The following is a 15527-nucleotide window of genomic DNA, read 5'->3' on the forward strand; positions in this document are numbered from 1 at the left end:
CCTGGGCCTCGCCTGGGGCTACCAACAGCCACATCTGGGCCAGCCTGAGCCTTACACCAAAACTACAGATGGATGCTCCTTGGCACAGCAGCAGCAGCTGGATAGAGACAATTGCCTTTCACCACCAGTTTATGTTCTGTCAGCTAAATGTGATCTGCAGGAAGATACTTCCAACAAATCGAGAATTCCATAAGGAATCAAAATTCTAAACATAAATACAATTAAAGCCTTCTAATATTAATGCACACTTTTTATTATATTAAAATCAGGCAATGGTCTGATACAATAAAAAGGCTGCTTATGGAATACTGTTATGTTAAACTTTCAGTACAGAGGATGTTAAATCCTTACAACTAATATTTTCCTCAGAAGTTAATGGAAACATCAATTGTTCATTGACTTGACAGCTGCTGCTTTAAAATGTGTTTATTTTTACTCTTTTCTTTTTTCCTTATTTTTTCTTCTTTTTTTTTTTTTTTTTTTTTTTTTTTACACAAACACTGAATTTTTCATAAAACTTAGGACACACTAAGTTGGTTTCCTGTAAGCTTGCATCCACATTGCAGCAGTTAGTGGTCCGGGACAGTAAACCAGAAAAGGCAGTGATTTGCCAGGATGCAAAGCCAATCAAGGTCCTTAATCTGCTGTGCCACCGCTTCCCCAAAATCGTCACTGGAGCCATTTCTAAGGCTTACAGAACCCTAATCAAAGCTCCCACCCGGGCTTGATTTGTCTGTGGTTGTCGCATCTTTTGAAGGGGAAAACGCAAGTGCAATGTTTTGTTAATTAACATTCTTGGGTCAATCCAAAGCACCAAAACACAGCGATTTGAGGGTACCTGGAGTGTGCTCAGAATCCCTACGTGCAGAGACTCCCCCACTGAAGTTTGGCAGCAGAAGGTTTGGGCAATCCTGGTAAATTACTGCTCTTTTCCCCACGTCAAAGCCTATCTAAGAGCACGGCCGTGGCCAGCTTGGCGGTGTGGCAGCAGTGCTGGAGGGAAGGGAAAACCCACGTTTGCCAGCAGAACAGATACTCTTGTTTCCCAGGCTGGTGAAGATTAAATTTGTTGCAAGACCAAAATGAAAAGCAGGAGGGAACAGGTCAAGTTATTGCCCCAACGCTCACCCCTGGGCCAGGGGTGAGAAGAGTCACCAAGAGGGGCAAAAAGAAAGCAGCACCCCCACTAAAAAGAGGGGAAGAGGGAAGAGATTAAAAGAACCCTGAATCCCTCACCCAAAGCTCCCATCACTGGTGAGGGGGACCAGGAAGAGAAATACAATCTATGCCTTGGCCAAAGGAAAGAAGAAAAGCTTGCCCCAGATTATCGGGGCATTTAAAAAAAAATAATAAAAACCCCAAAACAACCACAGTCACATTCAGCCTTTACTAGAGTGAGCACAAAGGGAGGGATGACTGAGGTTAGCACACATCCCCAGTAGTAGTCCATACAGCCCAGTGTAGTACTGGAAGCAAAAACCTTTGTGTCTACTCTAATAAATAGCCCTGAGCTTCGACTCTATTGCAAAAGACAGAGAAAGAAAAAAATAACCCAGGCCAGACACACAGCAAGGTGATTGTGGGATGGATCCTTTCACAGTTAAGTTGGATGTGCCACACTGGTCTTGACAGTAATAAATTTAAATAGACTTTTCCTGATACCAGAAGTTCAGCTATGTGGACAGTGGTTACATGACAGGATTATTTGTTATAGCACAACTTATATTTCAAATGAAAAAAAAAAAAAAAAAATTAGTATCATTTACAGTATCTCAAGAAAAAACTTCCTTTGAATGGGAACCTCCTTTCCAGTATTTTGAGGTCTACAAGATGCATCTAGAAAATTTACTACTGTGGAAAATGAAGACAGCTTAAATTGAATAAGGGGGGCATGTTGTTTTGTTTTTTTTTTAATTAATTGCTGTAACATTGTCCTTCAGGTGGCTGAGGAAGTTTCATATTTTCTTTAGACATCATTAGACGCCGAAGCTCTTGCAGAACAACTTTGATACTATAAGAATTCTGCCATTTTGCTAGGACTGATATGGCTCTGGGGTCCACCTAAAACAGAAAAAAGATCATTCCTGTCAGAATTGGTGCACTGGGTACACTCAAACTCCACCCCCACCCCAAAATAAAGATCTCACATGAAATCTGAGTGGGAGAAATCAAAAGCAAGTGTTTTCCTAAAAGCATAATAAATCTTCACTTGTCCTCCCCTCTACCTTCTCCAACAAACAGCACCACAAGCAATGAGTAGCTAAGCAAGCTCCAAGTATAAACAAAACATCGAAACTGCACAAAAAACCACCAATATTAAAATGAACAAAAGCAAAAAAACTTACCACTCCATTAGAACTATTTACTCCATTCATATTAATTTTTGTTACAAATCTTACAAATGGAGGTGCTTCTGGATACTTAGGCCCACATTCTATTTTAAGGCTGTATATTCTGTTTTCATAAATTGTCTGAGGGGAAAAGAAAGGGGGAAACAATTACAGAAAACAAATACAGGCAGTTCAATAAGCATTTGGTTAAAGCAGTGGCTACTTTAGGAACATGGGAAAAAGCGTGGCAGCCATGTAGACACTATGCTGGCTACCTGGTTTTAGTTCATCTTATAATATTCAGAGTATCAGCTGTTTCTCCAGGGTAATAAATTCTGCTGGCCTTTGTGCGTGGAGCAGGCAGTGGGAAGCACAGAACACGTGCAGATCAAGCTGAAGCTCTGGCAGTGCTGCTGGTTTGAACAGTCTGTGTCAACAAGGGGACACCACACACAGCCTGCAAAGGACACCCTGCAAAGGACACCCTGCAGGACAACTCGGGGCAGGAGCACACTGGGAACTCCAGCTCTGCACAGCTGCTCGTTTTTCTCACTGGGATCCAGCATAACATCCTCCCACCTGCTGCAAGTGTGACTGCCTTCCACCCAGAGGGAAACAGCACTTAGCTTTTGTCCCCAGCCAGTATTTCCACATCCTACTGAGAACCAAAATGGTAATAACTGAACATGAGCAGTGCTAACAGGAGGACAGCAAACAAGAATGGCTGCAAGTCATTATCTCAATACAGTCTGCTGCCTTCAAGCAAGAAGCTCATAAGAAGTCATGACACTTCCAGCAAGAAGATCTAGATTCCTAAATGTGTCAGAAAAACAGGAGGGGCAGAGCTGACTCCTCTGCTCTGATGGTCCTGTAGCCTTGGTTTGCAGCACGACAAGAACTGCAAACTTCATTCACTGTTGGCAAGGCTGCACATTCCAGTTTGCACATTTCAATTCCTATTTCATTTTCTAAATTAGATTTCAAGGTTGTTTAAATTTTCCATAAAGCCTATGCACACAGTGAGCTTTCTCCACAGCCTTAATGCAGGCTCATTAGCACTCTCCTAATGTTCTAAAATCAAATGCTGTTCTAGAAAACAATTTGGGTACATCATAAACAAATGAAATGCTCGTGACTGGGGAGAGATTAGCAAAGGCAGACAACAAGTAAACAACACTTCTGGGTGAGACAGAAAACACTGCATGTATAATGCCTTCATAATTCATATTCTTGTACAACCTCACTGCATGTCAGAAACAGCAACTGACAGAATGGGAACAGAGAGCAGGAACACGATTAAAGGTCTGTGAAGGTTTTCATATAATGACCCCTGCAATTTCTGAGAAATGATACTGAGGCCAGATGTAGACAACATCTGCTACTGCAGGAAGGAGAACTGGCTACTTGAACTCCATCAAAGGATATTAAGGAAACAGAACAGTGAAACTGGAGACAACAGACAAGTTCTGGTTTTAGAACACATGCACACATTCAACACACAAGCCCTCAAGTTCACTACTAGAGTGCAAACCCCATGGTTTAGCAGGGCTGGGGGAAAAGACAACACAATACTCCCACAAAGACCAGCTGCATTTTAAGATGCTGCTTTGGAAGAGGATGTTCAGAGAAGAGACTGAAATCACTAAAATTTGAGTTTCCTCAGTCAACTGAAATTCTGCAAGATCTCCTCAGTACTGCTGCAATAGACAGCACCCCATAAACTGAACAGGAGCAACAGAAAAAACAGCACAGAGCAAACCCTGGCACCTGCAGCAGCTCCATTTGTTGCTTCACTAGCTGAGGGACTTTAAACCTTGCTGGATTCAAGGGTACACGTTGTTAGAGTTCTGAGATTTCAAAAGTTATGTCTTACTGAATCTGCAGATATAAAGCAGACAAGTAACACTAAAATGCTTCATATTACAAGCATAAAGCCATATAGATATATAAAACCCATTATTATAAAGAACTTCAACATAAATCACTTCCTAAAGTGTTTTTTCACTTGTTTGCCTCTTGTTTATTTTCTACTTCAGTGGTTAGGCTAAGAGAAGGGGGAAAAAATGTAATAGTACTGTTTTAGTATTTAAGTGGCTACTTACTCTTGGAGGCCCAATAATCATTCCTGTCCATCTTGTAAGTGTCATATCTTCATCATCTTCAAGGCCCCAGCTAACTGTTCCATCTCCTACTCCCTTCTGACCCTCTTCAAGTTCTTCCAAAAGACGAAAATTACGAGGAACTTTTACTCCTGAAACAATCAGAAAAATATTTTCAGTTGAGAAATCTAGTAAAGGAAAAAAAGCTAGAGTAATTTTCGTGATACTTTTGGTCATTCTACAGATCACATTTTAGGCAAAACCATGAAAACACCACTTTTTGAATGACAATATTTCAACATTTCAAAAAAGGTATTCCCATATTTAGCTTAGATTTTACAATCAAAATCAAGGTATCCCCAAATAAACATTCTAGAAGGCTGACAGGCCACATGTTACGGCAGGCAGTAAAATGAAAGGAAAGCTGTTACCTCAAAGGTACACCCAGTATTATGGAGCTCTAATTAGCACTTGTCTATATGATTTATAGTACAAAAATTTAGAAGTTTCTATAAAATGACATTATGAGAGGCTTGACAACAGTCAACTCAGAGCTTTAGAAATACCTTTCAAAGCAAATAAAACTCTTTCATAGCATTAGTAGGTTAATCTGAAGTTAATTGAAGTGGGCTTTGTCAGCAGCAACAGCATCCTTTGTACTGCACCCATGCAGTACATGCACCACCTGTAGCCCATGGAGCACTCCTTGGCCATGGGCAAAATACAGAGGATCTGGTAGTTAAAAACCCTCCTCTCAATATTTTAATGGAAGCTAAGGAAGGTAAATGGCAGAGATGATTTTGCTGCACAATCAAGTGTCCAAATTTCATTCACTACAAAGCCTGCATCAAAGAAACCAAACCAACGAATGACTAAGGGAAGTAGTTTGTTTGCCAGTTGGATACACATCTAACGTGATCATACCCCAGAACATCCTGGGCAGCAGGATTCATTCACAGCTGCAGCAGCAGCACAGGAACTCAGATCCAGCAGAGTGCTGCCAGCAGACACCAGACCTGTCCTGGCAGAACCAAAGCTCCCATCCGCGGCTGCTGAGCACAGCTCCCTGCCAAATCTCCTCCCAGCCAGACCGTGCCGTTTCCACGGCTGCTGAGCAACACAAATCCTTGGCTGTGAAAGGAAATGAGTCAGCTGGGGCTGCTAAAGCCATTGCCATGAGACTGCCCAAGCCCCAGGTCCTGGGTGGCAACAGGACCTCCTGGGCATCACTGTCACATCCTCTGCATGACAAACTCCAGCATTTACTCTCCCACAAAATCCTTAAATGGCGAAGTGTATATCCTACGTGCCTCAGACACAAGAGGGTTCAAGTCTGCAAGTCACACCTGAGCCATGACAGACGAGTCACCCTGTTTTTAATTCCATTCCAAACACCCTCCATGCTTCAGCTTGGGGAGGCAGAGCAGCCCAGCTCTAACACCTGAGAGATGAAGAACACGAGACAGGGAGCATGAGTTGAAGGACAAGGTGCAGCCTTTGCTTGCACACACCCCACCTATTTCCCTATTTTTGCTGCAGAGGATGCACAGGAGAGCTGTTGATGGGGAATGACTCACAGCTAAAGCTAAGCTGCTGCCTGGGCTCCAGCCCTGCCTGCTGGTGCCCTGAGGAAAAAAGGGCCAGGGGACAAGGGCAAACAGAAGGTCCTTCTGGAGGGGGCCCAGCAGCTCTTTCCCAGGGATGGCAGGGGATGCCACAGAGGAAACCCTGTGGTTGTTATCAGATCCCCAGCCTGAGCAGACATCAGCAGGAGCCAGTGGAAGACCCACCTGGAATGAGTTACACGAATGCCAAGAAATGCTCTCACTTCCGGTCCACAACATCAGTGCTTAACAATCATCATCTCTGTCTCTGTGCCTCGCTACTTAATACCATCACTTCATAGTTATCAGTGGTGCAAAGACAATTTACTGGTATTTACTCAGACCAAACTAAATAACCCAGAAGGAATCAGCTTTATGGCAGACACAGACCCCACACCAAAGAAGAAAACAAAAAATATTGCCCGTCCACCCTTCCTCTGAGCATCCACTCTGAGTGATCCCTGTGAGCATCACACCCTGCTCACTGAGCCAAGCAGGAATCTTTAAGTGAGTGTGTAATTAAAAATTACATCACCACGTACATATTCGAGCAGGCCACAACCAAGACTGAAAAAGGCAGCCTCAGCTCTGACATTTGCTACCCAGAGCTGGGCTTGGCTTTACAACCTTACGGGAAGAGAAGGCAACTTAATTGCTGAGCTCTCCCCAGATACAGCTGCTCTGATTCAGCATGAATCCAGCATGAATCAGAGCCATAAAAGAGTCACACAGGATTTGAGTTCTTTGGCAATGGTGAGGTCTCCAGAGAGCTGGCGAGTCATTGAGCACTGACTCCTGTCACACGGAAATCTTTAACAGGAATGAGTGTTCACTCCACAGGAACTGCTCCTTGGGAGCACGGCAGGGGCATCATGGCAAGGGGATGCCCAAAGGGAAGGACACAGATTTGAGTTTCAGGCACTTCACAGAAAATAAAATGATCATGGGAGATAGCTGGTAACCTTACCAGAGATGACCCTGTCATCAACATTTCTGCTTTCTAAACATGTTTTACCCCTATTCTTAAGCTCAGGGTGTAACATCAAGGACCATCACCTCAGCTACCACAGAAGGTGGCAGTTCAGCTCCCTCCCTGACACATCCTCAGGAAATTTATTCAATAGAATCACACATATTAATCTAAAAGATTATGCCCATATGACCATAAATGCTTTCTATAAATAAACTTCCCTTAAGCAAGGCAGAATAAAGACCAGATTCGTCCTTCTGGTCAGTCTGGAAAGATGCACAAGGCCATTAAGCCAATCCCATCTCCTCCTCATTTGCAAGGGCCTGGAGCACTCATGGTCTGCTACCACATCCTGCTGGGATCCCAACCTCAGAAGCCACATGAACTTTATCACTTGTGATCACACACAAACACATCACCATGGGGTTTGCTGTCCATCAAGATTCCTAGAAAGTGGCCAGATCTGTCGCAGGCATACACAGTATTTGCACAGCATGGCAGCTGCAGGCTCAGGAGATGTCCTGTGGCCCTGGCAGCACCAGGAGTCCCTGGTGTTCCCTCCTCCCACCCCCCAATAAATACCTTGCAAAACCCTCTCAGTGCAGTAATGGAGACTTCCATGGCAGTAACCAAACCAACCTGTTTTTCTAAGAGCCCTTCATTTAACACAAGAAAGCCTAAATAAAGTGAGAGGCAATTAAAAAGTAATCAGCTTGTCTAAAGTACTTTCAGTTATGCATTTTAATTTAGCCTTCACTATGGCTCAAGATGACTCTCAAATAGCAGCTTTATTTGAAACACAAATACAGTAATGTCTCAGTAACTGCTTCACTTGCAGCATGCCTAACCACACAGAAATACTCCCAGAAATTGAACTGCCAACATATTTCAGAGCAAAAGGAGATAGCCACTATTAATCACAACAGCAACCTGGTGAAAGCTAAATTGTAACTGTATTGACTAGGCGAGCTCTCCAGTGACAGGTCTGAACAATCCTTCCCAAAGTACACCTCTCAGAAATGTGTATTTGTGAAGCCTCAACCCCACACACGAGTTCACAAGTACAAAACGTTAAGGAAATAATTTATGGCAACCAAAGAGGAGAACTGAACCACAGACTGTACTTCATGGAGCTCAGAGCTGCAGTTAAGCTGGGTGACCTCGTGACATCCTCTTCAGCCTTCAACCAAATCAGGACCTTCTGTTTTCCTTGTCAGAAACTTCTCTGGCACCTCACAACCCAGCTGCTCACAAACCAACCAGCTGCAAGGCAGAGCCAGCACACTGAAATGGAGACAAAGGGAGTCTGACCTGGTCAGAATCTCACTAAAGGAAGAACAGAATTATCCTGAAAGACAGTTAAATGTCAACATGGACTTTTTGAGACCTTAAAGCACTCTCAGATTTACCTTTTAATACAGCACTACTAAAGATACAGATATGTGACTGAATGTGTCTTGCAACAACTTTAAGAGTGATCTTACCAGGCTGAGATTTTTCTCATCTTACTCACAGACTACACCTTTCCATCTCCATTTTCCTCAGTTACGTAGCTGAAGCAATTTCACATCCAGACACCTTGTGAAGCTGAGAACAGCACTGTGAAACCAGGCAGGCCATGTGCCTTTGGGGGCAGATCCTCTCCTCCAATCCTTCTGATCAGTGGCAGTAGAACAAAAAATACACCTTTCAAAAACATCAATAACACGTTTATCTTTCCTTTCTAAAGTGAGAGAGAATGATGAGCATTTCTCTTCAGGACTAAAGTGCAGGCACAGGGCACAGCACATCTCAGCAAAGCACCCAGAAAATGGGGCTCCAAGGAGAGGAACTGTCTGTTACTGAAGGTTTTTTTACATCTTCACTGGTAACAAACAACTTATTAAATTGGCCTTTCTTGACAATTTAAACTCTGCTTTCTATACTAGTTCCTGATTTACAGTAACTCAAGTGAGCTGAAATCCAACATTAAATACTTCTGTTGCTCAATACATTAAAGTGCTTTCTGTTGCTTGTTTCTGTGTATTTGATATTCAGCCTTAATTACATCCTTTCCAGTCTGTGTTTCATGTCTTTGCATTGACTGCAGATAATGAATTGGACAGCTTATCCTTGCAGCACTGAGACTGTAAAAAAATACACAAGCCATTCCTTGTCACAATGGTGTATAAAGTTGCTGAAGTGATGGAATACTTAAAACCAAGTAAAAGGCTTTCAGCAGTTGTCACAAAAGCCTTCAGGTGACAGGAACTTTGGATTTCTTGCATTGTCTTTACAGTCACAATTTCCACTCTGATGATGCAGGCAGGTACTGAGATATTTTGCAGACACAAAAATAACTTCCTGTGCACTTCAACAATCTGAAGTGTTTTCTGTTCTGTGCAAGTTTCAGCACTGGTTCTACCTTTCAATGCTTTAGGTAGGTTCCTTGGAAAGATGTCACTAAAACATCAGCCTGAGGCCCCAGGTGAAGGCACAGGCCCAGCTCACACTCAGGGGGATGGGGAACAAACCTCCAGTAACCCCACTTGCAGGAGTTGAACAGCACCCTCACAAGCTGAAAATTCCAGCTTTCACACCCTCACCACATCTGTCAGTGTTACACCTGCCAGGATCCTTACCTGTCTATGCATCTGATACACCAATTAGTACTGTTCTCAGCCAGAATGATGCTCTTCAAACATATTATGGAATTTATAGAATTGAAGCTGAAAATATTAAATTCAGCATCATCTTGTAGGAGTGCTGAACTATTTACCTTTCTATTCAGTCTACTGCATCCTTCTATTACAACAGACAAAGCTCTGCAGTCACTCCTCTGGCACTATTTCACGTGCTCTTACAGTCCATATCATTTTAGAATACAAAACTTATATTGCATCTTCTCTTTGATTACTTTTCCCCTACCCTTGAATCCTTTAGTCACAGTCCCAGAGAGCCCTTGGTGCTGGCAGTGTTTCCTCTGAGATAAGGATGACTGCTGTCACTCCAAGGAGCCATGGTGGGGCACTTGCAAGGCTGTACTGGACAATACTCACGTTGCACCTCTCCTGGGCCTTTCACAGGCATCCCTTGGAGTTCACAGGGATGGTACACGGCCCCCAACAGTTAGAAACAGACACTTTTAACACACTGTACCAACCCCAATGTGTGCTCTTCTCTGGTAGGAGCATTAAAACACATGTGCCAGCACTGTCACAGCCATACACCAAATGACTGGTTCTTCTGCAGTTCCTCACCTTCCTCAGCCTTGGAAACACTCAAATCTGGGCAAACCATTTTACTATTCAGCACTTTCAGGTTGTTTGTGAACACAGTGCCTCACAGCCCCATTAAACTGAACTGTCAGACAAAAGTGGGTTAAGTGAGGTCATTAAACCTTTCCCAGGGTGAAAGTTAGAGAAACACAATCTCCCAGGCCAGCATGGCTGGGTTTTCACTCATTTAAAACGTGAATCTGCAGGACAGCAGCGTGCTGCACAGTCTGTAGTGTAACTGCAGCCCAGCAAGTGCAGGAGCCTGTGAGGAAGGCCTGGACTCCTGCTAGATCACCTCTGGTAGCTGAGCACTCCTGCAGCACAGCTCAGTCTGAAAGATGGACACACACAGAGCAGAGTCCCCCTAGGAACAGCCTTATTAAAATCATTAAAGTCAACCCTTTATTTTTATTCATACAGTAATGGGGTGTGTGGGAAACCCACACCATCAGCAACACAGGCTTCCCCTCTCTCAGTGGTACAGGTGGACTTCACATCCAGCACTCCTTCCAGGACAATGGTTGGGTTTTTCCCCTTATTACTAATTTCTACCTTCTCAATAGATTCAAATATCTAATCTCTATACCTGTCTAATTGCCAGGACCAGACCTAGGACTTTTTTAAGTTACAGGGACATTTGTAACCACTTCTTCCTCTGGGTCAGCACCTGCTTTTGAAGACAAATGAGCAGTTTTCAATACATGTTTAGGCTCCATTGCTAAACCACCATGAGCTCAAGATATCACACATACTCAGGTTTTACAGACAAACACGAGCATTAAGATTCCACAAAACAAGTTTTAGCAAACTGTGATTCCCAGAAGAGTGAAGGCAGTACTGAGGCACTTTGCCAAGGCTCCAGGGAGGGCTCAGCAGTGGAGAGCGAGGAGGTGTCACCTCCAGCCCCTGCCTGTGCCAGGCTGTGCCTGCACCGCAGTGCCACTGCCAGCACCGGGGCACCGGGCTGCCCTTGCCACCAGCACAGCAAAATCTCTGTCCTTTCTCAACACTCCAGAATGCTGGGAGTTCCAGCTAAAACTGCCAGGATGAATTTTGGGTTTACTGCAGACGTGCAGTGCTCCTGCAGCACTGTCTGTAAGTCTCCCCTGGAGCAGCCCAAGATCCGTGTGCCCACTCTCACACAGGACCCTGAGGGCCCAGCTCCCAGCCCTGGGACACAGCTGGCACAAAGCCAGGGACAGCAGGACACAAGGTGGCCAGCAGCTGCCAGGTAACAATAGCCTGTCCCAAAGGCCGTGCTGGGGCTGTCACTGCAGCCCAGCCCCACCGTGAGCACCTAACAATTCACTCACACAGCTGCACTGGCTTGGAAAGGAAAGTATTTGCCTTGTTCTTCCAGCCAAACACAAAATGCAAGGTCAGCAGCTTGAAAGGATCAGGGAGAACGCAGAGCAGGCAGGAGAACCTGACAGAACAGGGGAAGAAGGGTCCCTTCTTCCAAGCTACAGCTTTTGTGTCTTTAGTCAACACCTCGACATGTTCCAACACAGGCCTGCAACACAATTCTCAGGACAGCAACCACTGCACTTTAAAAGTGTTTTTATTAACTTGATTAATATGAATTATGTGCATTGTGATGGTTATCCTTAAAATCTGAGTGGTCATTGACAGAGAACCATCTCTAAAAAAGAACTCCAAAATACTTCTATTATATCCCCATCAGTCACATTCTGGTGAGCACACAGTCAAACTTCAGAGGGTGCAATTTGAAAACAAGTACTGCATGTGAAACCCTCCATGGACTTAGGAAAACAGGAAAATGAAACTGCCTCAACAGAAGTGACTGATTTACTCAATCTGTGGAAGTTCATTAGAAGATGTCAACAGAAAAAAACCTCACTCCAAATCTAGTTGCAGTATTTTTGTTTAATGTGTAATGATAAACGCAAAGGGAGAGTGTGTGTAACTACTTAAAGCTGGTGCGGAGCAGGTTTGAAGGGAATAAAGAATTCCCTGTCTGTTTGGAGCACTCACGTCGTGGCACGGGAGCTGCCGGCTCCTCACGGAGCACAGCGAGGGTCTGGGCGCTCCCAAAGCGGCCGACTGCCCTCAGCCACCGCCAGCCACAGCTCGGGGCCCACCGAGAGGAGAGCACGGGGTCAGCCCCGGCCGCACGGAACCGGCCAGGAGAGAAAGCGCCTGAAGGGCGGCCGGGGCAGGGGGGCCCGGCCCCGCCACGGGCTGCGGGCCCGCCCGGGGCCCCGGCCCAGCGCCCGGCCCGGTTCCGGCGTGCCGGGAGCCGCGGCCGCAGGGCCCGAGCGGCCCCGCTCGCTCCGGACCCGCACCGGGGCCGCTGCCACCGCCAAGCCTCGGCGGCCCCCGGGGAGGCGCGGACGGGCCCGCCGGGACCCGCGGACGGGAGCGGGGACGGCTCCGGCTCCACCCCCGCCCCACCGGGCCCCGCTCGGGCCGCGCTGCCGCCTCGTCCCCCCCGGCCGCGGCCACCCCTCCGCCGGGCGCCTCCCGCCCCGCCGGCCCCGGGCGCGGTCCCGCGGGTGCCCCGGGGCGAGGCGGCCCCGGCGCGGCCCCGCCGCCCGGCCCGGCCCGGCCCCGCTCACCCGCGCCCGTGGTCGCCGCCATCTTGCGCCGCCGCCGCCGGCCCCGCCCCCGCCTGACGTCACCACAACGCGGGAACTGCAGGCTCGGGCGCAGCGCGGGCGGGCGCGCTAAGGGGAGCTCGCGGCGGGGCGGGGCTCGCGGGGAGCTCTGTGGTGCACGCGCGGCGCTCCCGCAGCTCCGCGGCGCGGGCGGGCGTTATCGGTGCATCCCCGGACACCCGCCCGGGGCTCCGGGACACCGGCCCAATCTCGGCCGTGTAGCACCCCTAACGCTCCGGCCCAGCTTCCCCAAACCGCTCCGCTTCGTGTATAATACAAAAATAATTCAAAGAAATAGGAAAGAAGGGAGTTCCGCTTCACTTTGCAACGCATGCTCCAAAAACTGAGCCCCAGAGCATCCTATGAAAATATCCAGAAACAATTAGGAAGCGAAACGTTCGGAGATCCATGGCAGCTTAAGCCTCTCTGCAATGAGCTCTCAGACTGAGCTTTGAGCAGCGGCAGGAGCCATCAGCTGCTCCCACTGCTCGGCTGTTCATTGCTTCATTCCCCGGCTGGCACCGCAGAGCCCCAGCGGCGGCGGGGAAAGCAGCAGGAGGAAAAGAAAGGCCACAGGAACCCGCAGCAGGAATGGGCAGGACAAAGCAGCAAGGAAAGAGGAGAAGGCAGAAGGCAGCTAGATGGCACAAGAGCCCAGCTCAGCCGGCCGGGACCGGCCCAGCGTGGGGAGCAGAGCTGCAGATCATCCCTGGGATGCACACAGGGAATCATCCCTGGGATGCACACACAGGGAATCATCCCTGGGATGCACACAGGGAATCATCCCTGGGATGCACACACAGGGAATCATCCCTGGGATGCACACACAGGGAATCATCCCTGGGATGCACACAGGGAATCATCCCTGGGACGCACACAGGGAATCATCCCTGGGACGCACACAGGGAATCATCCCTGGGACGCACACAGGGAATCATCCCTGGGATGCACACAGGGAATCATCCCTGGGATGCACACACAGGGAATCATCCCTGGGATGCACACAGGGAATCATCCCTGGGACACACACAGGGAATCATCCCTGGGATGCACACAGGGAATCATCCCTGGGATGCACACAGGGAATCATCCCTGGGATGCACACAGGGAATCATCCCTGGGACACACACAGGGAATCATCCCTGGGATGCACACACAGGGAATCATCCCTGGGATGCACACACAGGGAATCATCCCTGGGACACACACAGGGAATCATCCCTGGGATACACACAGGGAATCACTCCTGGGATACACACACAGGGAATCATCCCTGGGACACACACAGGGAATCATCCCTGGGATACACACAGGGAATCATCCCTGGGATACACACAGGGAATCATCCCTGGGATACACACAGGGAATCACTCTTACTCCTGGGATACACACAGGGAATCACCCCTGGGATGCACACAGGGAATCACTCTTACTCCTGGGATACACACAAGGAATCACTCCTGGGATACACACAAGGAATCACTCCTGGGATACACACAAGGAATCACTCCTGGGATACACACAAGGAATCACTCCTGGGATACACACAAGGGATCACCCCTGCTCCTCCAAGGCCGTCCTGACCACAAGATCCACTCACACAGGGCAGCTGCAACCCCAGCAAAAGCTGGAGGCCTGAGGGTGCAGAGAGCAGGAGCCTGAGCAGAGCTCTCTGTGGAGGTGAGACTGAAATCAGAGAGCTTTTGAAAGCATTTAAAAGCATTGAACTGAAACGCAGGCCATCCATCCCTGAGGAGTTCAACAGGAGTGCCTTATTCTGCTTCAGCTCTAATCTGTTCCTAATCAACTTAAGGCAAATTTTCTTAAGCCAGCTTTACAGCTGTTAAGGAGCCAGGCAGCCTTTTGCTGCAGAATTGCCATACTGATTTTGTGGGAGCATCCACATCCTTGAAGGGGTGAACAGGGACCTTGGGAGCCGCAGGCACGTCGGGTGAGGGGAGCCACAGAGCCAGCGCTGCCCCAGGAGCCCAGCACAGCATCCACCTGGAAAATGCAGCTGGAGATTAACTCTGTCCCAGTTTCTCCTAATTAAGCAAGATTAACAGATAAATAGTCCCAGCAGCCACCAGTATGAGTAGCTCAGATTTGTTTCCAGTAGTGTGACAGTGGCCAAGGGAGGTTTGGGCAGCAGCAATGCCTTAAACAGCACTTTGGAAGTTCAAATTCTGGTGATTTCTGTGTCCCAAATCCAATTGTTCCATCCACTGCACCAGTGCTGCTCACCTGGCATTTAAACCTGCGGTGAAAAGAGCTCTCAGAGGACCCAGTCCTTCAGGCTGGTTTACACAGGAGCCCTGAACATCCACCCACTTCTGTCCAGAGCTCTCCACAATCAACTGAAAACATTTTGGGACTCCTTCTGAAGTGGAAGAATTCTTTAATGTCAAAGCTGCACAGAGACCTGGTATTGACTGTGGCAATGGGAACAGAAAACAGTTTCATGTAATGGCATAAAGTTCTCCAAGGGTCTGAACTTACATGAAATATTTTGTGACCAAGGTACCAACTTTGATTTTAATCTGCAGAACCCAGCTCAGAGGCACCTGCATTCAGCACCTCCCACTGAAAGTGAGTTGCCAGGTCCCAACTCATTCAGAATCCATCCACCATATCTGAAGAAGTGGAGAT

The 15527-nt window shown here is 47.4% G+C and overlaps 1 protein-coding gene across 1 annotated transcript; it reads right to left on the reverse strand.

The window, feature by feature from the left end:
- Positions 1-232: 232 nt before the first annotated feature.
- On the reverse strand, positions 233-13005 carry UBE2V1 (ubiquitin conjugating enzyme E2 V1). Its single transcript, XM_086852534.1, has 4 exons — positions 12840-13005; positions 4433-4581; positions 2346-2471; positions 233-2061 (listed from the first exon to the last, which is right to left on the reverse strand). Exons 1-4 carry the CDS (start codon positions 12859-12861, stop codon positions 1915-1917), a joined length of 444 nt encoding a protein of 147 aa, XP_086708660.1. The 5' UTR covers positions 12862-13005; the 3' UTR covers positions 233-1914.
- Positions 13006-15527: the final 2522 nt, after the last annotated feature.

Source organism: Cyanistes caeruleus, chromosome 16, assembly GCF_971803275.1.
Source record: "Cyanistes caeruleus chromosome 16, bCyaCae1.hap1.1, whole genome shotgun sequence".
Lineage (NCBI taxonomy): Eukaryota > Metazoa > Chordata > Aves > Passeriformes > Paridae > Cyanistes > Cyanistes caeruleus.

Excerpts from the sequence above, each read along its gene's own strand:
- UBE2V1 (XM_086852534.1), bottom strand. The coding sequence starts at position 12,861 with ATGGCGGCGACCACGGGCGCGG. Across the intron at positions 4,582-12,839 it reads GGCGGCGACCACGGGCGCGG|GAGTAAAAGTTCCTCGTAAT; the intron begins GTGAGCGGGGCC and ends TGATTGTTTCAG. Across the intron at positions 2,062-2,345 it reads TAAATAGTTCTAATGGAGTG|GTGGACCCCAGAGCCATATC; the intron begins GTAAGTTTTTTT and ends TTTCTGTTTTAG.